This window comes from Protobothrops mucrosquamatus, unplaced genomic scaffold (genome assembly GCF_001527695.2).
Source record: "Protobothrops mucrosquamatus isolate PMUCROS unplaced genomic scaffold, P.Mucros_1.0 scaffold_4, whole genome shotgun sequence".
In the NCBI taxonomy this organism is placed as follows: domain Eukaryota; kingdom Metazoa; phylum Chordata; class Lepidosauria; order Squamata; family Viperidae; genus Protobothrops; species Protobothrops mucrosquamatus.
The window spans coordinates 1,316,685-1,342,512 of record NW_015386080.1 but is presented as its reverse complement, the minus strand read 5'-3'; the positions used below and the strand labels follow the sequence as shown (position 1 = coordinate 1,342,512).

At 33.1% G+C, this 25,828-nt stretch overlaps 1 protein-coding gene across 1 annotated transcript in view; it reads left to right on the top strand.

Annotated features, from left to right (window-relative positions):
• Window positions 1-25,828, top strand: part of COL25A1 (collagen type XXV alpha 1 chain) — a 276,185-nt gene that overhangs the window by 232,455 nt on the left and 17,902 nt on the right. The window contains exons 19-32 of the mRNA XM_015831888.1: window positions 1,435-1,497; window positions 2,187-2,255; window positions 4,934-4,978; window positions 7,453-7,497; window positions 8,825-8,902; window positions 10,930-10,953; window positions 13,257-13,301; window positions 14,010-14,054; window positions 14,310-14,390; window positions 16,276-16,338; window positions 17,098-17,148; window positions 17,704-17,730; window positions 21,929-21,982; window positions 24,803-24,856. Of these exons, the coding sequence (XP_015687374.1) occupies window positions 1,435-1,497; window positions 2,187-2,255; window positions 4,934-4,978; window positions 7,453-7,497; window positions 8,825-8,902; window positions 10,930-10,953; window positions 13,257-13,301; window positions 14,010-14,054; window positions 14,310-14,390; window positions 16,276-16,338; window positions 17,098-17,148; window positions 17,704-17,730; window positions 21,929-21,982; window positions 24,803-24,856 (744 nt within the window). The remainder of the gene's footprint in view (window positions 1-1,434; window positions 1,498-2,186; window positions 2,256-4,933; window positions 4,979-7,452; window positions 7,498-8,824; window positions 8,903-10,929; window positions 10,954-13,256; window positions 13,302-14,009; window positions 14,055-14,309; window positions 14,391-16,275; window positions 16,339-17,097; window positions 17,149-17,703; window positions 17,731-21,928; window positions 21,983-24,802; window positions 24,857-25,828) is intronic.

The window sequence follows — 25,828 nt, the reverse complement described above, 5'->3', positions numbered from 1 at the left end:
AGAGCAATTCGAGTTAAGAAAAGAAATTATAGGGACTAGTTGGCTACTCTGCAGCTTTGAATGATATACCAGTAAGAAACACAGTTGGACCAGAAAGCTTTGGGGACAGTCATGTATGGTCTGTGTAGCAGTATACAGCAGCCAAGCACTGTCTGCTATCATGTCACATGAGCTTCAGACAAGCAAGTTCATGAATAAAGCGTGTGCGGGAAAGCAGATAACAAACTTTCTAAAAAGCAGAAATATTGTTACATGAAACAATCAGGGTGGCTGTACTTGAAGAGAAAGTTTTGGAGAAGTAGAATAAATGACAGATTAGGAAGCACAATGGATTCTAGGCAACTTGAACTATTGAAGGCATCTTGGTTACAGGAAAGCTCACGTAAGACTCCTATAGTATTTTTGGTTGGGGTCCAAAGAAGACCAAAGAAACAGTAAACTAGTGAGAGAATGTCTTTTCAGCCCAGAGGGACTTGGGGAAAGCTTTAGAAAGATATCCACTCCTGCCAACCTGAGAGAGAATGGAAACCGTTTTAATTAACACTGGTGAACACTTTTAAGTGGAAAGAGGGTGGTAGAAAAAGTTGTACATCTAAATATCCACAAACTTAACTTAGCTATATTGGCACAAGTAACAACATATTACTGCCATATTTTTATTCCTTTACACCAGTGAAGTCCTATATAGTAAATTCCCAGATATATTAGGAATCCTTGTCCAAATACGTTGTTGTTATATGATTGTTGTATCCTGCCCATAGTCCTATGAATGGAATACTACCAAATACTGTAAATTGAATGTGTGTTTTTAATATTTTGTAATTTGCAAGTGATGTCTAAGTAGAATTATTTCTCTTTTTCAATAGTATATTGCCTCAATTAGTTTTTTCCTGCCATAAACTAACTTAATATAAGATATATATATATATATATATATATATATNTTGTATCCTGCCCATAGTCCTATGAATGGAATACTACCAAATACTGTAAATTGAATGTGTGTTTTTAATATTTTGTAATTTGCAAGTGATGTCTAAGTAGAATTATTTCTCTTTTTCAATAGTATATTGCCTCAATTAGTTTTTTCCTGCCATAAACTAACTTAATATAAGATATATATATATATATATATATATATATATATATATCCTTTAAAATTCTAAAAATTGGAGGATATATATCAGGTATTCATTTCATAAAGTCTTATGCTATAAAAGCTTCTGGTTCACTTGCTTTTCTTAAGTTGGGTGGGGGTTTTCTTGAAGAATTCTTTGCTGATGGAAATCAAACATGATTAATTGTAGCTGTCCATAGCTATTGGGTTACAGCTAGAAATGTGACTAGGGAAAACATAACTGCAAGAAAATTCATGTTTTCTATAATTATTCACAGTTAAATTAACAAAGTTTTAATATGCTTATTTATTAAAAGGGTGAACCGGGTTTCCTAGGTCCACAGGGAGAACCTGGATTGCCAGGATTGCCAGGAACAAAGGTACAATTTACATTTTTTCCTTATTACATACAATTTGCTCTGTATCAGATCAGTTGGAGCCTAATCGTTGGAATAGACATTTCCTTCCACAACCATTAAAGTCTTACTAAAGAGAAAGTTTATCAGACTGAGATCACAACTCAACCCATTACAAAATGTGTAATGTGTGTAAAATAAATTAATTAAATTAAACCACTATGAACTCTATAGGAAATGATGCAAGTGTGATTATTTTATATGCGTTCTTAATTGTACAACCGAGACTTCATCTCATTCTCTTTTTAAAAAGAGGGACCGTATTGCCTAAAGCTGCTTTTATTTTGTGAAACCAGTTGGAGTTATCAATACCTAAAACTAAAACCAATAAATGAAAGTTGGACAATTTAAATATGGGAAACATTATCTGTTTGCCTCTTTTTTCCACCTGTAATTATTCCTATTTTATTCATAATGTTCAGGGATTATTTACTTTTGACAAATCAGAAGGGGGGAAAAACATATACACTGTAATCTATTCACACTCTCCTTCTCAGAAGAGGTTTGTACTAATGTATGTATTGATCAATTGCCAGTTTGACATACTCTTTGATATTACTTCTCTTTGATGTCTCAACAGCAACTCTCATCAATACCAAAAGTTACTGATGTTTTATGATGCTTCTGTGTGTATGTGCTATGATTTTTAACAGGGTGAAAGAGGAGAAGTAGGAGCTCCTGGGAAAGGTGAACGAGGTGAGCCTGGAGCTCCAGGGCTAAAGGTCAGTTTGGTTTCACTTTGAAATATTTAGAGGGCCTTTGAGAACTCTGTGTTTAGCACGTTTTTTAAAGACATCTTTTGTTTCAGGATGTTAAATAGAACCAGAAAAATCAATTTCATTGTGACTGAACATGTATTCCAAGTTATTTAAATATATGTCATTCATTTTTACCACATAGTCCAGTCAAAGTTAATTAAACAAATGGAGAAGTTTCATATTAATAATCAAAAACGGATGCTATGCAAATATTACTTATAGTCATACTTAATGGGAATTAAAGTGCTTTAGACATAACAGGTAAATAAAAGTATAACAAAATTCTGATTCCTAACTATAAGGTTAGAGTGCTCATAGAGGCAACTTTAAATAAATATATATATTTATATATATTTAATTTAACTTTAAATTAAATATATAAATTTAATAAATAAAAATAAAAAATAATAATAAACAGATTTCATCATTTAAAGTAGAATTTTCAAAATTCTATACGGTTAGTAATTTTGTCTAAGACAGACAGAGAAAGGAGGGAGGGAGGGAGGGAGGGAGGGAAGGAAGGAAGGAAGGAAGGAAGGAAGGAAGGAAGGAAGGAAGGACCTTTAAAATTGTACTTTGCGGAGCAACTCAACTGATTTTCTAGGTTTTCATTAGCAATTTAAAACCTATGCATAATAATATCCTGCTTTATATGAAATGATCATACATCATAGATAAGACCAAACAGTTAGTGATAAGATGGGTGGCTATATAAATATTTTAAATAAATAAAAGTAAAATGTTTTGGCTGATCTTCGGAACAAAACTGTAGTGAAAATAGAATCTGATGGATTTTGCTCACCTTCTACTGTAGTGACTGCAGGGATATTTCTATGCAATTTTATTGGCAATAATATGAAAGTGGTCTATCATTACTTTCTTCCAGGATGTTTTTCCAATTCCCAATTCAACTGGTAGCCTTGGAATTAATGGGGATCTCCTATCTAAGTACTAAACTGATCCAGCCCTCTCTAGGTGTTTTGTTGTTGTTATTGTTGTTAAGATTAGCCAAAATAAAGGCAAAGTCCAGGATGTAGTATGCTTCTGCAGGATCTTCCCCTTTCATCAGAATGATACATGTTCCTCTCCTTTTGTACATTAATATGATGTCACAACCTATGAACAAAAGGAACAGAGCTTACATTGTATCAATATAATGCTGTTTTCATCATTTGTTCCCTTTGACCCCATCAAGCGAAGTGCTTCTGACTAGGTGTCAAATTCTTTGTGCATCAGTGAATTCTCCCCAGTGTTTTACCAAGAAATTCAGATTGAGGGACTATTTGAATTTTAAAAGGAATAAGAACAGAAAATGGAGACTTAACAAATGTGATTTCATACAGCATAACTAAACATTTTCCAAAATACTTCAAAGTGTCTTTTTATTTAATTTCTACTATTTGTGACATTTTTTTCTATAATTGTGCATAATTGTGAGTTTCTTGATTCCAGTACATTCAGAAATTCTATTGATATTTTTATTAAATCTTTTGCATGATCTGGAAGGAGGCTATTTTTGTTAAAGAACATAAGTTAGTGATAAGAAAGAGCACTAAAGTATTGGTCTGTAAGTTGCCAGAGGTGAATTCTCATTTCTAAGGCAATGTAGGAAAGAAAATGATTGACTCAAACAAATATTTTCAGCTTACAAATTATATTTATTTATTTATTATTTATTTATTTATTATTTAAATTTATATACCGCCCTATCTCCCTTATGGGACTCAGGGCGGTGAACAGGCAATAATAAAAATCACAACAAATATTGAATAAAAGCCTGCTCTAAAATACCCCATATAAAACCCCTAGCAAAGCCCAATCAAAACTACGCCAGGCCGGCCACATGGAATAGATGGGTTTTCAAGGCTCGGCGGAAGAGGCGCAGGTCCGTAGTTTATTTATTTATTTATTTATTTAATTTAATTTATATACGTAGGTCGGGGGGGTAGGTCATTCCAGAGGGCAGGAGCTGCCACAGAGAAGGCTCTCCCCCTGGGGGTCGCCAGCTGGCATTGACTGGCCGATGGCACCCTAAGGAGGCCCTCTCTGTGGGAGCGGACTGGTCGAAGGGAGATATTTGGTAGGAGGCAGTCTTGCAAATACCTAGGTCCATTGCCATGGAGCGCTTTAAAAGTTGTTACTAACACCTTGAAGCGCACCCAGAAGGCCACCAGCAGCCAGTGCAGCTCGCGCAGGAGAGGTGTTACATGGGAGTATCTAGAGGCCCCCCAAATCCCCCACGCGGCCGCATTCTGAACTAGATGGAGCCTCCAGGTGCACCTCAAGGGGAGCCCCATGTAGAGAGCGTTGCAATAGTCCAGGCGGGATTATATCTGACATCTTCACTTAGAAGTCATAGGATATTTTTCAGGGAGTTGAGGAAATAATATTCCATGGAACATGTACAAAACACATTCAGATTTTCTTCTAATAATCCTCTTGTATTAAATCATCGTAACATGCATGATTACTCAACTTCTTATATTTACATTTGTCTCTGTAGTGTAACTTTATAATAGCAACTATTTTAATATACATAGTTTCTTCTACACGTTTACATCCTGTAGACAAAACTAATTCTTCATATTTCTCTTTTTACTTTTTCTGTCTCCTCTCCATTTTGTATGTGTTCCAACATGCAGGGGAGGTCAGGTGAATCTGGAACTAGAGGCCCTAAAGGGTCAAAGGTCAGTCATTAGCAACATCTGGTTTTATTGGTTAAGTACACTAAACCAACACAGTTATTTATTTACTGCCATTTTTGCATGTGTGAATTCTGTATGTGGATGGGGTGCTATGTATAAGTAAGCACATGTCATTGTCTGTTTCGTTTACTAGAATGTTCAAAGACTATCAATTTAAAAAGTAGTAAAATTATTTTCAGTAACTGAAAAGACAAAGTGTATATAACCCTTAGCTTTTCCTAGTGAAAGTTTTCACTCCCCAGTTAACTCCCTTTTCCGTTATTTCTGAGTTCTTTGCTATATAAGGTCCTGTCTTTTCTTCCAGTTCGTTGATTAGTACCACATTTTAGTACAGTATTTAGGTTTACACTAAAATTAAACGAGACATTACATACTATTTGACATTAGACATTAAGACTAGCAGTTAGAGGCACAGCATGCTCTGAATGAAAAGTGAAAATGTTAAAAGTATGGAATAACTGAATCTTTTTTGACCTGAGGCAAAAAAGATGACAGAATAGATTTCTGATAACCTGCTTTCAGAAAGCCAGGGTTTTATTGCCAAAAAAAGGTGCTTTGTGGTATCATTAGATAAAAGACAGCTTTCTCTGATTATTTGAATTTTAAACATGGGAATAAATCTCCAGATTTCCATTGTGCTTGGAAAAAACTGGCTGTTGGCATTTTTCTATAATAGATGCAAAATCCTTATTTTTAACAATTATATATCTGGTAAATTAGTAAAATTTTGAGGTAATCTTTGAATTTATCCCCATATATAATGCATTACAAAAGTCAATTATCATAAGCATGGAAATTCAGTTTTGTCTGGAAATTTGTATATCACATCAGAACCTGGTGACTACAGACTTATGTAATTACAATGAACAATTTTCTGAATTGGCCTTGCTCTTTCAAACTGATGGTTAAAACTTTCTTGACAGGAAAGTATACAAAGACCTTTTTTTGGAAAATGCCTTCTGTTGTCTTCTGGACATATAGAATTTTAAGTTTTAGCTAACAGTCCAGATTACAGTTGGTGGAGTAAATTCTAAGTATTGCAAACAAACATACCCAGGAGGCCTCAAATTGGAGGAAATACTTTGAGATATTCATTAACTCTAACCGTAACTTGAAGCATTTCTGACATTTTAATTGCTATGAATGTAAGCAATGTTTATTGTTAAAGAGTCTTAGAACATAGAATAACATAAAATAACAGGGCTGGAAGGGACCTTAGAGTTCTTTTTCTCCAACCCCCTGCTCAAACAGGAGTCCTCATCCATCCTGTACAAATGTTGTCCAATCTCTTCTTGAAAACTTCCAATGATGAAGCACCCACAACTTCTGGAAGCAAGCCATTCCTCTGATTAATTATTCTGTCAGGAAATTTCTCTTTAGTTCCAGGTTGGATTTCTCTGTAATGATCTTCCACCAGTGGCTTCTTGTCCTGCCCTCAAGTGCTTTGGATAATAGGTTGGCCTCCTCTTCTCTGAGACATCCCCTCAGCTATCATGTCATCCCTAGTCCTTCTCTTCATAAGGGGGTGTGATGGCTCAGCAGTTAAGATGCTGAGTTTGTCAGCTAGAAAGCTGACAGCCCAGCCCTGCAAGGTAATCCAGGAAAGAAACAAACCCAGAAATACTCTTTCTACTTTTTTGTAAGGTTACATTAATAGAATCTTTCAAGCCTCAAAGTACATTTCTCCGTTACCTTTACAGCACCCTCACCCCCACACACTAGGGAGGATCCTTTCTGAGATATTTCCCATGGCCACATTTTTCTGTGGCTAAGCAGCCACTTATCCAAACATTGCCCTTACTGCAGTTCTTCCCTATTCATTCCACGTTATCTTTTTCTTCATAGGAAGATTAGAATGATTAGAATCAATTCATAATCCCTGTTTGATAAACAGGTTTGATTTTTGCCTACTTTTACAAAAGCAACACCCTCCTTGCCATGTACCCAGCTTTTAAAAAGCTGTTTCTTTTTCTCCCAATCATCTGCAGTTATAAAATGTTTTCTCTGCAACCATCATTGCAGCTCTTGAGGAAAACAGCTGCCCACAATATTACAGCCATGCCAGCTTCAGAACTTTCATTGAACAATTTATATGCAAGAAACATGCCATAACAAGACAGTTATCTCCTCATACCAATCTCTTGTAATTATTGTAAATTGTTCAAATGTATTTAAGATTTACTGAGAACAGAGGAGGCTGTTTCTGTTTTGTTTAAGAGGGAGTGAGAACCTTTTTGGTGACTCCCTCAAGCAAATCAATAACTAAATGATTACTTTGCAATCTTTATTGATCAGGCTACTGCAGGAGCTTATTGGCTTATGGTATTCCCAGCCTTCTCTTAGTGCTTTCATCTTCGAAAAAATTAATACAATTTTGGCACCCACTTCAAAATTCTGTTGGGAGGTTTTGGTGACTGTAGTTTTCTTCTGTAACAGCAAATTTTTTTCCCTATTAGGGTGATCCAGGAAATAACGGTGATTTGGGAGCAGTGGGACCAAGGGTAAGTGAGCTGAAATATGTTCCTTAACTGACAGTATGCAAAATAACTCCCTTGAGGCAAAGGGATTAAGTCATTATTTTCAGGTCTGATTATATAATCTATATCAATGTTTCTCAGTATTGGTAAATGTGGGACCTCAGTTCCCAGAATTCCTCAGCCTTTATACTTTGCTTTATAGAGTGCTGGATGGGGAATTCTGGGAGTTGACCAACACTGATTTAGAATTATAAGATCCATTTCAATAATGCATTGAAAAAAGTGAGTAGTGATCAAATGTATTCTAACAGCACTGAGGTATTAATATGCATCCTCCAATAGGCAGTCCTTTCACATTTAATAAATAATCATTATTTAATAAATAATCATTATTCATTAACATATAGCATACTGATTCTCACAAATATTTGTCCACTATTATTAATAATAATTTATTAAATGAATGTCGCCTGACTCTAAATGATTTGGTGTTGTTTTTAAACATAGCACCTACTACAATTTACACATCTACAACCTTGTGCATTAAATAACTGATATATGAAACTAAGTTACATACATATACTCACAGACTATAAAATAGATTGGAGATCTTTTTCTCTCTCAAAAAAAAAAAGAAAAAAGAAATGGTGATTAGATATAACTGGAGTTGCATTCTAGATATTGCAAACTAATATTGATATGATTGGGATTAGATTTAACATGTGCTAATAGTCCAATAAATATCAATAATCTGTGCTTTGCTGATGACACTATACTGTAGCTGTGAAAATACACAGCAGCTGAGACCATTCACTTTGCTACTAGTGATCTTCTTTTTCCCTTCTTCCATGTTTTTCAGAATTATAGATTTCTCAAGAAAGCGGGTTAATTGTACAATGTATTCAAAGTATATAATAAAAATTACAAAGAAACTCATTGTAACTGTAGAGCAGACTAAGCTAATGACAACAGGTATAGCAACCATATTTAGAACTCACAATAAAGACACTGAAATAATTATAATTTCTACCATTTTTGATAGACTACCAACAAAAATGGAATCAGTTGTCAAAAAACAGTTTGAACACATTGTGCAAAGACAATCTCTGCTGGGAAAAAGAAAATTTTCCCTAATCCCTATGAGCCTTTCCTTAGTGCTAAATTAGGAAATAGGTGGAATTAGGAATACATTAATGTTCACATATACTAGTGGAATGAAGTGTAATAAGTTATACTTGCAAAGCGAGGCTAGGAAAATGAAATTGTTTTTACTGGATTCATTAACACATTTTGTTATGTGGGCTTGTGACAAATGCGACATGTTTGTACATTTCCAGTGCTTTTTTTATAGGGTCCACCTGGAGAAAAAGGTGACCAAGGTGCCACAGAAATCATTGACTTCAATGGAAATATCCATGAAGCTTTACAGGTTTGTGATCAATATACAATAAATATAAGATGCTGTTGCTCATATGTTACCAGTATAACTGAGCAATAAAGCATATACTTTGCATATATATGATCCCTGGTTTAATTCCACCATAACAGAACTTGGAAATGTTGATAATAAATAGTAGGTGTGATTCAATGGGTAAATGGGTTTCATGTATTTTTAGAACACACCATGTACAATGATTATCTGGAACAGATTATCCCTAATCTGTTGTTCCTTGGATGTGTTTGAAACATCAACATGTACATTTTCTAGGTAGCATTGCTTCTAGCTATATTGGCTGGGAGTTCTAGTTCCAACTTTTAGGAAGGTACCAAATTAGGGAAGCCTGATCTGGAATCTTACTTGTTGGCATTCTTCCATGATAGCATTAAATAAATGATTGCTTTTGCAACTCCAGATCTTTGCTTACAATTTATGGTTAATGAGTTGATAGAATATATTTCAATATAAATTTTTGCACTGAATTAATCCAAAATGTCATAACAGGGAGCAGCAGCTAATTAATCATATATTAGTTTGGGTCAGATTTGGTTAGTATTTAGATGGGAAACAACCAAGAAATCCTAGAGCTATAAACTAATTTGGGAAGTTAAACAAAAAACTCCCAAAAAATGGCAAGCAAATTCTGTACTATCGTTAAGAAAAAGGAGTCAGATACAAATCAATGGGTATCTTTCCCCTTGCTTTTTTCTATCATCCAAAATAGTTCACAAATATGTATATTTCAAATGAAGTTATTTTGATATAGGACAAATGACTATGTGGGACAATTCTTATAATGTAGTCATATATCTATCTACTCAAAAAATTGTCTCATTATATAGATATATGTTTGCAAACTTAGTTACTTTTGCCAATACTGTATAAGATTCATCCTTACCTTTTTTCAAGGACTTTTTCAAAGAACTTTTCAAGCTGTATAGAATTTAATTTTTATTCCTGTGGATGTTGCTTAGCACAGTAAACAAAAGACTCACTATAGAGATCAATCACTAACTTTCCTTTCTGAAGATAAAAGTTATAAGTTATAGCAAGATTTTTTTTTGCATGAAACCTACATTCCATAATCTTTACGGAATAAAAAACTTTCATCATTGAAAAGTACGAAGTATTTAACGTCTACATACAAAATATAAGATAAATACATGAACAGTCAAAATACTACAGAAATAAACATTTAAAAATAATATTCTTATTTTCCAGTAACCTTCAAAACACTGAAGAAGTAAACATTTTAAAATAAATCCTTTTATTGGTGATAAAATAATATATAACTACAAATAGGATTTTCATCCAAAATATAGGAATTAATGTACTCCATCTATATAAGTGAGATGTTTTCCTCATGCTAATTGTTTAGACAAGGTTATAAATGATTAAATTAAGCATTTAAGTAACATTTAAAGTTACTTTTTGATGAATGCTAAAACATGTTCTGCATATCTTTTGGAAGTCACACAAATTACTTTATTTGAAAACATGTCATGATCAGATATAAGGAATTATTTCTTTTAGTTAAATTTTGATCATAATTCTTTATATGTATTTTATTTGATCTTGCTCTATTGAGATCATTACTATTCGAGATATTTCAGCATTGTATAGTTTATTCATATAAATATCATCCAGTTTAAGTCACACATCATTAAATAATTATAGTCACTTAATTATTTAAAGTCCACAGATGCTTATAGAGCATTATTTGTGAGTTTACAAAAATTGATCTTAAAATCATTATAATATAATAGGAAATTGACAGTACTGCTACTTTTTGAAAGCAAACAAAGTAATTCAAAGTAAGTACCTTAATACGTGGATTGTTAAGTATAATTACTTAGATGTAAAGATGTAAGAGTAATTTTTTATTTTCGGGGAGCTAGTCAAATGCTTCTCTCAAACTTTCCTCAATTTTGTGAAGTCTATTTCTAAACAAGCAAAGTATTCTATTTCAAACTGAACATCTGGTAACATTATTTTCTGCTAATATATTTTGCCAACAGAGGATTACCACCTTAACTGTCACGGTAATTCCTATTGCATGACGGTGTTTTGTTTTTTTCTGTGGTGTTGCATGTTTAGAGTTATTCTGATATATAAATGTGTCTTTGTCCACCAGATATTAACTTTGCATTATCAGCACCTCTATTTTCTAAATCAGGTGTATCAGTGGAAAGTTAGGACTCTAGTTTTACTACTTATAGTAATTAATAGAAGCAATATGGCCATTTCAGTAAAAAAAAAAAAAAAAAGTAGGGATTCAAGCTTTCTTTTTTTAAAAAAATGTTTTATTGATTCAAGCTTTTATTAGCATTGTAAAATCTGTTTAACTATGTTTATTAAAACCAGGCACTGGTGCAATTTTCAGTGGGAATTTTAAAATGCAGTAACTTAAAAAGGGATTGATTTTTCCTGTAACTTACTTTCCTGGATTAATTTTTTTTAAAAAATCATATTGGTTGTGTTAGAAGATACATCACAAGCTTGCTTCAAAATTGTATTTATTTCATCCAGTATAATTGATATATATTGAAGTGCCATAAAAAGTAATTTTTGAACACAGTTGGATGAAATTTCAGTGTAACATCTGCCCTTTAAAAATACTCCTTTTCTATTCAGAATCAATAATGACTAAAAGGGAATACTTGTATTATTTCAAAATGTGTAATATAATATTAACAGAAATTGAAACCTACTGTAACTAACTGAAAACATCCCTGAGTCTCAATTTTTGTACTTTCCTATTGGCCTTCTTCACCTCTACTTTCATAAATTTACAGGTAAAGCAAGTTAATATGGAAGTCAGCCCAAGATAGATAAACAATGATATTTCCAGGAAATATACTTGTTAAGGTGCTGAACTAGAAAATTGGGAAATCATGAGTTTTAGCTATCCTTAGGTATAGACTTTCAGATTCTCTCAGCCCAACTCCTCTTAAAGAGTTGTAATGAAATGGAAAGTGGGAGTATTATCTACAACACCTAGAGTTGTACAAATAAATGCAGGTTAAGGTTATTATGATGATAATAATATTTAAGTGGGGTTTTGTTTTTTATAATTCATGTAAGATAATTAGGTGTTAGTAGTATTTCAATGAAACTTTTGCTTTATTTTATTTGTTATAGAAATTTTTATATAAATAGATTTTTCTTTGTTCATTATTTCATTACTATATTGCAATCAGCATGAAATACCTACATGCTAAATTAGTATTGGAAGAAAAAAAGGTAGCTCAATGACAGCTTGTATTATTGATTTACTGTATACTTACATTAAATTGTGTGGCATAATGTCTCAAGGGCAATTCTTATTCTTCTGGTCTTTACTGCTTATCACATAGCAAAGCAGAGAAGATCTCTGACTAAAATCATGTAGAGCAAAGGTTGGCAGCATCATAGTGTCTGCATGGCCCAACTTGGCCTCAAATATCTTAAATGTTGTGATCAGACCCCCATAACAAAACAAGCTAGATTTTTGTCTTGTCATTTCTATTTTTGAGAGTTTACCTTCCTGTCAATGTCACTCATCCCAGCTCCTGGCAGGAAATTGAGGTGTGTGACTTTTTAAAAATAAAAAAATCAAACTCTGCAGAGACTGGGCAATTTGTTTTGCAGTTATACCCTGGGGTTTGGAAAGTAGTTGTAAACCTACCATTAACAGCCAACCAGACCATATTTTATTCTGCTATAAGGCAGTCAAATAACCAAACCTTTTCCAATGAAACTCCATACAGATTTGTTTCATCCAAGACTTATTTACAAGATTTACAATTATACAACTTTACTAGTTCGAAGTATGCAGAGAAGAGGGCAATAATCTTGTAGTTTTCCTCTCTCAGTACTTTGCATAATTTTCTGGTACTAGGGACTCAATCATCTTTGAAATGAGATTATAGTCTTCTCAACTGGGATTCCATGAGTCTCTAAGCTCCACAGAAGCTCACTAGGGGTTCTGCAAAAGATCATGATTGAAAAAAGATATATCTTTTTATAACATTGCATGCCATGTAATTCTAGTGCTCACAGTGATTAGAATTTTTATGTGCCAGGATTCAGCCTATTGCTTTGTTAGTGTTGTACATGTTGTAAAGCAGATTTCATCACTGCTATTTAATAATATCATTCTAATATTTAATTGTAACACATTTTGTCTGTCTATCTGTATATGGTCATCAATTGTCATTGGTGTTGTTAGTCCTTGACTGTTTTAATGCAGTTTTCTTGTTGTGATGCTTATTTTGCATAACATATTAAAATATGTTTCAGAAAAAAGTTTAATGAATGTATGGATAGTGGATACTGCAATAAAGTGAATTAATTTTATATTTAGGGTCCTCCAGGCCCACCTGGACTCCAAGGATTGCAAGGATCAAAGGTGAGCATATCAATTGTATTTGTGTGATTATCAGTACATTATATATTTGATATAATTAATAATGATATGTAAGTCTCTATCACTGTGTGCTTTGAAGATCTTATGACACTAGGATGATTCAAGTAAAAATATTTAGTTCAACAATAATAAATTATTGTATAACAACTAAGTTTTTTCAACAAATTTAACAAAATGATCATAACATAATTTTCTTCGTTATTTTTGAAGTGCTTTAAAAGAATTTTAAATACCAAACACTTGTAAAGCAAGATTATATAGTCTATTGTTCATGGGAATACTATTTAGGGAAGAATTTCTTGGTATCCCAAAGATTATAGACCTGTCCATTTGTTCCTGGTCTTTTGTGAAGCCATTAGAGAGAGAAACTTTGTTGAATCACATCAAGAGCTAGTGATGATGATGATGATGATGATGATGATGATGATGATGATGATGATGATGATGATGATGATGATCGTTGTTGTGGCTTGTTTCAAGAAAGCATATTTTGGAAGTCAGAATTCCTAGTTCAAACTAAATGACAACATGTGTTAGTTCAAGAGCTGAGTTAGGTGCCTTTGATTTCTTCCTTGTAAGAGGAGAAGGCACATGGATCAAGCAGACTTATTTATTTAGTATTAAATTACATTATATTCCAAATAATAATACCACAGTGGAATTAAGTTGGAGATGGATTTTATTTTGCAGGGTGAACCTGGATCACCAGGATTATCTGGTGCTGATGGGGAGCAGGTACTTGAACATGTCTTTATGATATTACTATTGATAAAGCAATATGATATGATAATGGTTCACCAAAAACTGAATGTAAAGGAAGAGAGGGAGGGAGGAGGAAGGAAATACTTCTATCCTTAAATAATAAAAAATATTGCCAGATATTAATGTAATTACATTTTTTACTTCTGAAGTTAATGCATTGGTTTAGTTCATGTTGATTTACATTGTTAGCATAATGCACATTTCATAGTCATAAATATGCTATTTCAGGGACCCAAAGGTTCAAAGGGTGATCTGGGTGACCCAGGAATACCAGGAGAAAAAGGAGGTATTGGACTTCCAGGTTTGCCAGTAAGTTTGTTTAAAATTGTCTTTGATAGCAACATTTCTCACTACTGCTTCAGTATCTTTTTCTCAAAGACAATCATATTGTTTTTATTTTAGAACATGTTACTTGGTGCTATGCAAAAAGATTTACATAAAGGAAGTACAGCAATGGAAGACGGGAGAAAAGAGTGGTAGTTTTAATTAATTTCAAATGAGGCTTAGCGGAACCAAAAGAAATGACAGTTTTGAGGAAAACTTTGAAAGAAGAGAAGAAATAATGGGTTTTTTTGTGGAAGGAATCCCAAGTGTATGTAAATAAAATTCTCCTGCAAATTCAAAAAGGTATAGAAATAATAAATCATTCTTGATTTATCTTCCTTTGGAAAACTTTAAATCAACTACTTTGATGGCAAATCAATTAATTGTGTTTTAACTCCAAGATGTGATAAAGCTAACTAGCAAAATTGCAAATAAATATGTTAATTAAACTTAGTGGGAGGTGAACTCTTTACAAGATAAAGCAGTATAGGAATAGCTTAAAATGCAATATTATTTGTAAGTATGTTATTCTTCATGTTAACTTAAATATATTCATTTGCCATTCTACCTGGGTAAACACTGTTGATTTTAGCTCATTATACGGTGCCACAGAGTATTTAAAGTATTCTCCGTCCCTCCATCTCTCTCTCTCTCCCTCCCTCTTTCTTTTTCTCTTTTCCTTCTTACTTATAGTGTATTATTAATAGCCTGACCAGGAGATAGCATTCCTGTGAAAACATTTCCACATTATCAGGCATCTTTAGATTCTTACTGTATAAGTAAAATGAAAGCAGCTGTGTATAACATCCCACTGAGCAGATAAAGAACTGAAAACACTGCTGGTTTGTTTTTGGGCAGTTATTTTTCTTCTCAAGTATACTACTCTCACAAAGGTGATGATACATTTCATACATTTAAAGTTCATATCAACTGCAGGAAATCAGGAGTCAAAGAGGTTCAAATGAATACTTGTTTATTGCTCACTAAAACTCTTTATAAGAATCTGAACTACTAATGGTTAAAAAAAATTGGGAGTAGATAAGAGTCAATAGAATTAAGCTGGGATGGATTTAGATCTCTAGTAGGTGTGAAGGAATTCAAAACTGATAACATGACTGACCCCTTCTTTGGTCAGCCTAGTCATCTCCTACAGTTCAATTCAAACTCAAACAAAAAAGCAATATTTAAATAAATCTGACAATATTTTTCTTGTAATTAAACTTCTTTAACATAGTAGGTGTGTTTCAAGTTTCTACAAGTTAGCTTGAAAAAATACAGCAGAATATAATACAAGTATTGCATCCAAATAATTCCACATTCAGTTCCTGCTATCTCCAAGGGGTATATAAGAACCCAGTCTAATACTCTGGACGGCCATTATTGGTCACTGTAGAATCATTCTCTCAACCTGATTCCTTGGCTGACAAAGTTCCAACACTACATGGCATGTTCTGAATATCAGAATTGTTTTGAACATCAAAATATAAGGATCACCCTCTTCACAATTATGACTATTGTGGATGTGCCAAATACACCGACATATTCAATGTTAGGCATACTGAGGATATTTGTAACTAATTTTCAACACATCAAATCCTGTAGGAACACCTAAAAAACTTTTTGATCACATCACTTGAGTTGCACCTGACATCTTGAAATAATTGAAGCTGGTACCCAGCACAGATTCAGCCAGCCCAAAGATGGTTCAGATGCTTTGGATTGAATTTATCTGCTTGGAATAGGAGGCTAGATAGCAATATAAGACAAATTAGGTCTTATAATTAAATATGTAAAGTCATGTTTTATTGCAGAAAAATTCATCAGCCGATAAGATGAAAGTATTTATAATAATACCATAACATTTTTGTAGGGATCCAATGGAATGAAAGGAGAAAAAGGAGATGTTGGATTACCAGGTTCTCAAGGTCCCTCTGTAAGTCTTGCTATATTTTTTCAGTGTTCTTGTAAAATAATCTTTTGGTTTTCTAACTACAGGTAGTTGTCGTTTAGTTGCCCTATTTAGTAGTTGCCGTTTAGTTGCCCTATTTAGTGACCATTTGAAGTTATGCTGAAAAAGTAATTTAATGACCAATGTTTGCATTTATGATCACCGAAGCATCCCCACTGTAATGTGATTGAGATTTGGCTGCTTCAAAACCAATAGGCATTTACAACCAAAGCACAATCCCCCAATCACATGATTTAAATAGCCACCTGTTTTTTAACCAGCTCTGAGCAGCTCCCAATCAGAAATTAAAACAACATAATATCATATTAAAACTATGAAACTGAACAGATCAAAACATTAAAAGCAACATGATTGCCATATATGGGCTTCATAGCCATCTCGCAGAATCAGTGGAGAAATGTGAAGTAAAACTGAGGAGTCGTGGTCACATGAAGTCTTGCTTAATGACCGTGGGTGATTCGCTGTATGAATGTGGTACAAGGGACATAGGTTTTGCTTAATGATTTTCATTTTGATTTGCAAACTGCCCTGGGCTTTAGGAAGGGTGATACAGAAGTGAAATAAAAAACAACAAACACAACATGCTCTAAGAGAGGGTAGCACCGGTAGCACATCCAAGGGATTACAGCTAATTGCATGGTCCCAGCAGATCAGTCAACTGTGTCTGTTAAAATGATAAACTTATTTTCTAAATATATATATATATGCATATACTTTACGCAGCTCATAGGACCTCCAGGTTCTCCTGGTCCACATGGTCCACCAGGACCTATGGTAAGTATTTTTAGCCATTTATCTATTGTGTGGTTCATGAATTAAAGCAATCTATCAGTGTTTCATATCCTTGAAAGCCTAGATGTCCACATAACAAAACCCAATGTTTTCAGGAGCTCTTAGTATAGAAGAGATTGGGGGGAAAGAAAAAAGTTCAGGTGGTATCAAATATTTTCCTAATGAATTGTAATATAGGCAGAAATGTGAAAGAGTAATTTTGCAAAGGTGCTTTTGACTATATAAATATAAGTAACAAGATCCTATTGATTCTGCTTCTTATCAGTGTTTTTTTTACATATTTTCAAAATATGTAAAAACTTCAAAAACATTTTGGAGTTGAAAATTGATAGAGGCTTTTAATTTGCTAGACTTGGCTTGACTTTTGTTAAATAAGTAAGAGATATTACTCAATGCAGTTTTGCCCAGCCATCCCTTCCTAAGTCATACACATGGACACATCCACATGCATACACACTGAGAGAGTCCCTCTAATATAATATATAGAAACAATATAGAAATGCATCCTGTAATTGTTATTTTTTAATTTATTTTTAGGGACCTCATGGACTCCCTGGGCCAAAGGTAAAGAATTTAGTCCACAACTAAAATAATTTCCCTAATTTGTCATGCTGTCATTCTCATTAATCATGTTGAGGCATGCACTTAAAATTTGTCCTTGTCTCATTTTTTCTGTGAATTTTTTTTAATATTCGTAAACCTTTAAGCATCTGCTTAAAATAAAATGTCAAAACATATATAAGGATTTATGGCAATTTCCTGTGTCTGTTCCACATCAATGTAAGCTAAATTAGCTTTCTATAATGTTAATTATGGAGAGCCAGTATTAAAATTTAGTTGTCTGGTGATAGTTTCAAACTATGACATTTGGAACTACCTTACAGAAAAGTTTAAGAAAACAGAGGACGAGTGTTTATGTACTTAAGAAGTTTTTTTAAAAAATATTTTCTTCTTCATTGCTGTCTTTCAAGTATTCTAATCAAACTCATTTCTTCTCTTAAATTAATATGTTCTTTTGAATGATTTTGCCCATATCTTTGTATTTGAAAATCCATGTTCCTAACAATACCAGTCAAAAATCCACCCTCGCGGTTCAAAGTATTATATAAAATATATGGGAATTTAAATGTGCATGCAAACACATTGTTCAATATTTATCCACTTCAAAAAGAATAATTAAAGCCCTAATACACTTTAATGCTATTTGCATTTATTATTGCTATTATTATTGCTATTATTATGATTATTATTGCTATTATTATGATTATTATTATTTTGTGTATGTATGTGTGTGTGTGTGTATGTGTATACACACACACACACATATATATACACACACATACCTACTAAAAAACCAAATCAAGATAAATTGTATGCTACTTTTTTAGAAACTGGAAAACATAAAATTCTATGGTCAAAAGCTATAAATTAAACAAAAATAATGTACATATAGTTCCTCTTTAGAAATGCCATGGAATTTTATTTAGCAGAGGTAGTGAATTATTTTTACATTTCAATTCTTTGTAAGAATTGGGAAAATTCATTGGAAATTATCCTGTTTTTTTAATAAAAAAAATATATAAATGTTGGTACAATTAGAAATATCTAGATTTTTTTCAGGGCAAAAGAGTTCCCTTATCAGAGAATTTCAGAAATGTTTACTTTGGTTGTCAGTAAGCATTTAATTACTTTTGGGGTAACTGTTACATTGTGGTCATTGGAAAGGATAAGCCAATGTATCACAGTCTTCCTCTGTTTAATTGATGATAGCCATGCTTAAAGGTTTGGAATATGTTTTCATGAAATAATGCATATTTTAGTTTGCTATCTGAAGAAAAAGCCAGTTAAGGCAATGTAGAAAAAAAATACTTTGTAATTCTGATTGATCAAATCACATTCACATTTTTCTGGTTTCATTAATTTTGTTGAAAGCCTGCAAGATTATGAATGGATTTGGAATACATTTGCCATAAGCAACATGACAGTAAAATCATATTGATCCAAATTATTCAGAAACATTTCAAGATGTATGTTTCAAACATGCAAGTTTATATAGATAGTTTTATGCTATCTACTCTAATAGGAGTCATGACTATTGCTATACCATTTTTTTATATGATCTAGCAATGAGATGATCTATTTTGATAAACATAACCACTTAAGTTGAAAAACTGGATTTACATTCATATCCTTCACTGGCTGTCTTCTGTCCCAGCCTGAGTATCCATGTCAGCATCTTCACAAAATAGCATTTATACTTTTATATTTAGGGTGAACCAGGGTTAAATGGTCTTAAAGGATTGAAGGGTGAACCAGGTCACAAGGGTGACAGAGGGCCCCTTGGTCTCCCAGTAAGTAAAATACTTCCATTTCAGTGCAGATTACAAACTTCTCGTTCTACTTTCAGCCAAAAACTCTGGTTTACTCAATAGCAAATATAAAGCTATCTCATGCTGAAGTGGTGTCTTTTTTCTTAATCAAGTCTAATCTTGTATCATCCCATAATATATGGTTTTGTTATTTGTTGCTTTTATATTGTTATTTATTTGTCAGTTGGCAACATTAATTAAAATTGTGACTTTATACCATTAATTATGCCATTATTTAAGTGTTGTGTAATGTTTTTCTTAAATATTAACCATTGTCCACACAAAGATTGTCCATATGCTAACTATAGATTTTTGTTTAAGCAGAGTGGCTGTAATTATAATACATATATTTTTATGAGGCATTTATGGTTAATATCCTAGGTAACAAGTTTAACAAAGTATTTTTCATTTGCTTGTAGAAGTATATCTTCTATGATTTAGCATTGTTTGGAATTGTTCTCCTTTGTGTAGTACTAATTCATTGGTAGTCAGTGAAGTTCATTAAAATCCCTATTTTGCTTTCTGGAACTGTTAAGATTTCCTAAACACAAACAAAGTAAGTCATATCAGTGCAAACTTCACTGAAATGAAAAACATACAAAAGTAAAATAACTGAGAAAATCTATTCAGAAGGGGCATTCATCCAAAGTCAAGTCCTTTTAAATCCATTGTAGAAATTCAGCAAGAGCTTAACTCTGTTCTGTTAAAATTAATGGAAATATAATGCATAACTTTGCTTGATCAAGGTGTGAAAATACTCAAGGGCCATCATATACATAAAATCTATCAAATAAAGCTATCTGACATCTTTAATTAACGTTAGTATGTGTGTGACAGCACTGCATTGATCTTGTTCATATAATATCCACAGGGATCATGTAGGTCTCAGCAAAATCAAATTGAGTGTTGCAAATTTGACAGATGTTTCATACATGATGGCTAAACTTCTTGAAGTAATTGGTAAAATAGCTCTAATTTTAATATTCTTCCTATACTAATCATGACAAGTTACCAGTACTACAAAGCACTGCACTAGCTTATCTAGGAATTTATTACAGATTGTCACTCAGTAAAAAAACAGAAATATTTTAAAATACTTTATGGCTTTAAGTCTGTTATCATGAGAGCGTACATTTAATTTTTGCTGCACTACTGCTTTCTTAGTGTTTTAGTTATGGTTATAAACATGTACTTATATCTTTGTTTTGCTTGAATATTTCTCACTAACTTTTAAATAAAGATATGTTTATTAAAGATCAACAAACACTATAGCAAGTGAACTTTGTAGCACTAATGCATCTAAGGACTAATTCTGATCTCATTAAGCAATTCCACTAGGTAATAAAATTACTGTTATATAGCCTCTAGTAAAATCATAAACTTGTTATGTTATGTATACATTATAACTTATCTAATGCAGTAGTGTGGTACTTATTCTTGTGTAATCTGTGTATAAAAAAGAAGTTGTACTTGTTTATCACCACAGTTACTAATCTCACGTTCTTGTCATTCGTGTTATCCCTGTCATCTGTGCTTCCGCTTAACATACAGGGAGCATCTGGCTTAGATGGAAAGCCAGGAGCCCGGGTGAGTCCTTCCTGTTCCTATGTCCTTCTTCATTCCCATATATATATATATGGTTATAGATTGATAACCTTATATATTGATAACATCAAGTTACAATATAATTGTCAAAGTCAGTTTAAAAAAGTCCACCTTTCTCTTTGTTCACTGACAGTAATCCAGCCACTTTAGCTTGGTTTAAAGAAAGACAAACGCCATGATGGAAAATTGTTATTTGTTTTAATGTTTTATATGGCGCCCACCCCCCCAATTGGTTGGCATTTTCCATATAGTTTCAGCAAAAAAAACTCTAAAATTTACAATGCCTGGGATAAGCAGCTTCTTCATAAAGTTGGAAGATACTAAATTTACATCTTGAAGCTCTACTGTTATTTAAAACAAATTACTCAGCTTTCCAAGAGAGTGATGGAATAGTTTAGTTGACCATATAAAATCTCCTTTTTCAGCATGTCACCTGTCCCATCTATCTTTGTGAGTCTTTATGTGAATTCAGCATGGGATTTTCTTATGTTATCTCCCTTTGTTTAATCTTTTAACTCTTCCTAGATTTTAAATCTTACATAAATCTAAACAAGCAAGTAAACATTCAAGAGTTAGAAAGAAGCACCTCGGAGCTTTAAGGAATACAAATGAGATTTTTGAGTCTGCGAAAGTAATCCAGAGATTTGGAATCTCAATAACTAAGCCATCGTTCTAATTCATGTTCTCAATTGTTGACATCAAGCTTGATTCTATATTGATTCATTCAATATAAAGCTTAATTTGGGCATTCCCAACCTTTTTCAGATCATGTTTTATTACTTTTCTAGGGTATGGATGGTCCCATTGGTCCACATGGTCCTGCAGGTCCAAAGGGAGACAGAGTGAGTACATGTCTGAGATGTTCAAATATACCTTAATAATATTGTATATTTTTGTGTTCTGTTCAAATTACTGAAATACGTGGTGGCTGCATTCACAAATGCTTCACCTTACTGAATTTTCTCATACTTTAGGGTTACATAAAGCAATAACCAATAAAGCACAGGGTTTTCACAACATATCAAGACAAACAAAGATGATTATCATGGTCATGATGAAAATGGTTACAAAAATCTACATTCTGCTTAATATTATAATTCTTACACAAATGCATCTGTTATAGCTTTATCAGAATCTTTTATTCTGCTAATCTATTGTGTTTGAGGCACATGCAAAAGCATCAGAGTGTCTTCAAAGGTGTTAATAGGAAACTGATTTATTTGCTGCACAATCCAATGCTGCATTTTCTTTTGTTTCAACAGAGAAAATTGTATTGTTCTTTTGGTACTAAGAGCTCTCTTATCAGAAAGAGTAGTAGTACTACTACTACCTCTGAAAGGTGACCACCCAAGGGACTGAACAAAAGTGGTCAACATACGGAGATGGTCAACATATGGAACAACTGAACACATGCCTCATTTTATTGTACAGCTTTTATTAGAAAATATCATACAGAAACACACATAGCGAAAAAACAGAAAAATATTCATACAACATTGTATCATACAAAATCAATACATTTACATATGTTTGATCATTCTTTCCGGGGGAAAAGAGTCAATTTTAGTCTGTTTCTTATTCTTTTTATGATGGTAAGTGGATAAAGCACTCTGAATGCTGGCTATACCACTCAGCACACCTGGGCATTTTTCCACAGCAAATGACTATCTGCAATTTCTGTGTCCTTCTCACTTAATTCTTCTGCTTCATCAGTTGCTTCCAGCACTTTTTCGCTGGGTTATACCTCGGTCAATACTGATTGGAAAATTGCTTCTGGGTCAGGGTTAGGGTTTTGCTTCTGCAGATGGTTCATAGGTTAACTTTTTAGCAATAATCCACTGCAGAAGCTGAGTTTGGTAGTGCATTTTGAGTGTTTTGATTATGCCTTGGTCGAGAAGTTGAATTTTTGATGTAGTGTTTGGAGGCAAAAAATTTAGTTTCACACTTGTAAAATGATTTACTTGCAGATGGCTAGTACAATTGTCCACTACAATTGTCCAGATACAATTGTATCTGGACAATTGTATCTGATACAGACTATATCTTCTTCTCTATTTTTCAGTCAATACCTCTTATCCACTCCTCAAATAGGGCACAAGTCATCTGTGCAGATTTGTTAGATTTCCAGGTGACAGGAAAGTCTTTGAGCTACAGGTTCTTGAATGGGTGTGGCTTTGCCAATTTACCAATCACCAAAGGTTTTAGCTTCTCTCTGGTTAACCTAGCACACAGCAGAACTGTGAAATATTCTTTAGAAAGTTTTCCACTCTTACATTTGTCACTCCTCATAATGAGGCTCCCATCAGGCATCGCCTTTAAAAAGAGTCCACACTCATCAACATTAAAAATGTCGTCATTTTTACTGCCGAATCAAACTCAAAAATATTGTATTCTTTGATATTATTCTTGAAAGAAATTCATTGCTACCAATTCTGCATTTCACTTTTCTTGCCCTTGGTGCAGACTGGACTCAACTGGTCAAGTTATAGAAAGTAAATTAATACCATGTGTCAAGGTCCAGGTGGTCAAGATACAACTTACAGAGGTGATCAGTTTAGAGAGGTTGGCTTTCTATTGTGTACATATAGTGTATGTACAGTCTATGAAAATTAGGTCAATATAGGGAGGTGGTCAATGTAGGGAGGTGGTCAACTATGGAGGTTTTGTATGTTATGAATAATGTAAATACTTGAGGTTTTTATGATATTCATAAACAAATCATACAAAAGGTAGCTTTGCCTTTAGAGATGAATAAGGAAGTGAGCATAGACCTATCACTATCTCTCATTTTGACTTACCTAAAGCTTATTTTTAATAGCAATTTTATTAAAAATTACATCCACAATAACAAACTAATACAAACTAAAAAAAGGAAAAAAATAGGTGCAGAGAAGAAAAATAGAAATAGAAAGGAAAGCAAAAATAAGAATATTGTAAAGAAAAAAAAAGAAATATGTAGAGAAATGACTTTCCCTTAATACCACTTTCCAAAGCCTTGGAAAGTATTGGTCACTACGATGTAAAAAAGATGTTGAGAGTCTAGAAAGAGTACAGAGAAGAGCAACAAAGATGATCAGGGGACTGGAGGCTAAAACATATAAGGAACGGTTGCTGGAATTGGGCATGTCTAGTTTAATGAAGAGAAGAACTAGGGGTGACATGATAGCAGTGTCCCAATATCTCAGGGGTTGCCACAAAGAAGAGGGAGTCAAGCTATTCTCCAAAGCGCTTGAAGGCAGGACAAGAAGCAACGGATGGAAACTAATCAAGGAGAGAAGCAACCTAGAACTAAGGAGAAATTACCTGACAGTTAGAACAATTACAGTGGAACGACCTGCCTCCGGAGGCTGTGAATGCTCGAACACTGGAAGTTTTTAAGAAGAGACTGGACAGCCATTTGTCTGAAATGGTATAGGGTTTCCTGCCTGAGCAGGGGGTTGGACTAGATGACCTCCAAGGTCCCTTCCAACTTTATTACTATTACTATTACTAATTTATCTCCTTCTCTTAAATACAACAGAAGATTTCTTCTTTGCTGACCTACCAAAGGTTTCTTCTGAAAGCAAAAATGGAGCCTTGGTGGAGGGTGGAAATAAGTGAAACATATTGCATAATAAGTCTCTTTACTATATATGAGCAGCATTGATATTATTATATTTTAGGGTGAAAAAGGAATTGCAGGAGATCCTGGGCCCAGAGGACCGTATGGTTTGCCTGTAAGTTATATGATTTTTTAGAAGTGTAATATTTGTAAAATCCTTCATTAAAACTTGCTACATTTATTCATCACAAAGAAATGCAATTAATTTAAATAGCAAGTCATGGCTCATAAGATCATCACCTTATTTCAGGTTTAGACAGATTTATCCTCTCAGTGCACTTTGCAAAAATAATAAAGTAGGTTTGACATAAACAAAATAAGAAAAGCCAATATTGAATATCAACTCTTTTATATTGCTCCTGCCATTTTTATAATTTTGTGAAGGTGTCCTTAGGCACCAAAGTATAATGGTATAAATTTTTTCAATAAAATGTTAGATTTTTTTTTAAAAAAAACCTTATATCTCTCTCCAGAGGAAAAAGCAATCAGGTCTTAATTATGCAAACCATTTTCTGCTGTTATGTTTTAATTTGCATTTGAAGCAAGTTTGATAAGAGTTGTTTTGGTTGTTTTTTTAAATGTTACATAATTATGTTATTGTCTTGTTTCATTAAATGTCTTAGGCAAAGAATTTTTGCTCATGAAACATTGATATAAGTAACTGCCTTGAATATTGCAATATATTGGAAGCAATTATTAAATTTTGTTAGCATGCAGGTATTTATAATGTGCAGATATTAAATTTTGATTGATGTATATTTAATGAGATATTTATATGTAGGTACTGTATGTATAAAATGAGGAGACATCTCCATATCCAGTATAATTTTGGGATAAATATTTTGACATAGAAATATTTTTCTATAGGTTTATATGTATAACCTGAATTTGATGTTGTTTATTTGAAAACATTAGAATGTTTGAAAGTAGTTATTTTTGTGGGGATTTTTAAAGATTGAAATATACTTAATTCTTCTTTGCATCATGCATGATATCATTTATTCAAACTGCAAATGAAACTATGTGTGCGTATGCACATGTGAAAGGGAGAAAGACTGCAGAAAAACACACAAAGAATATATAAGCC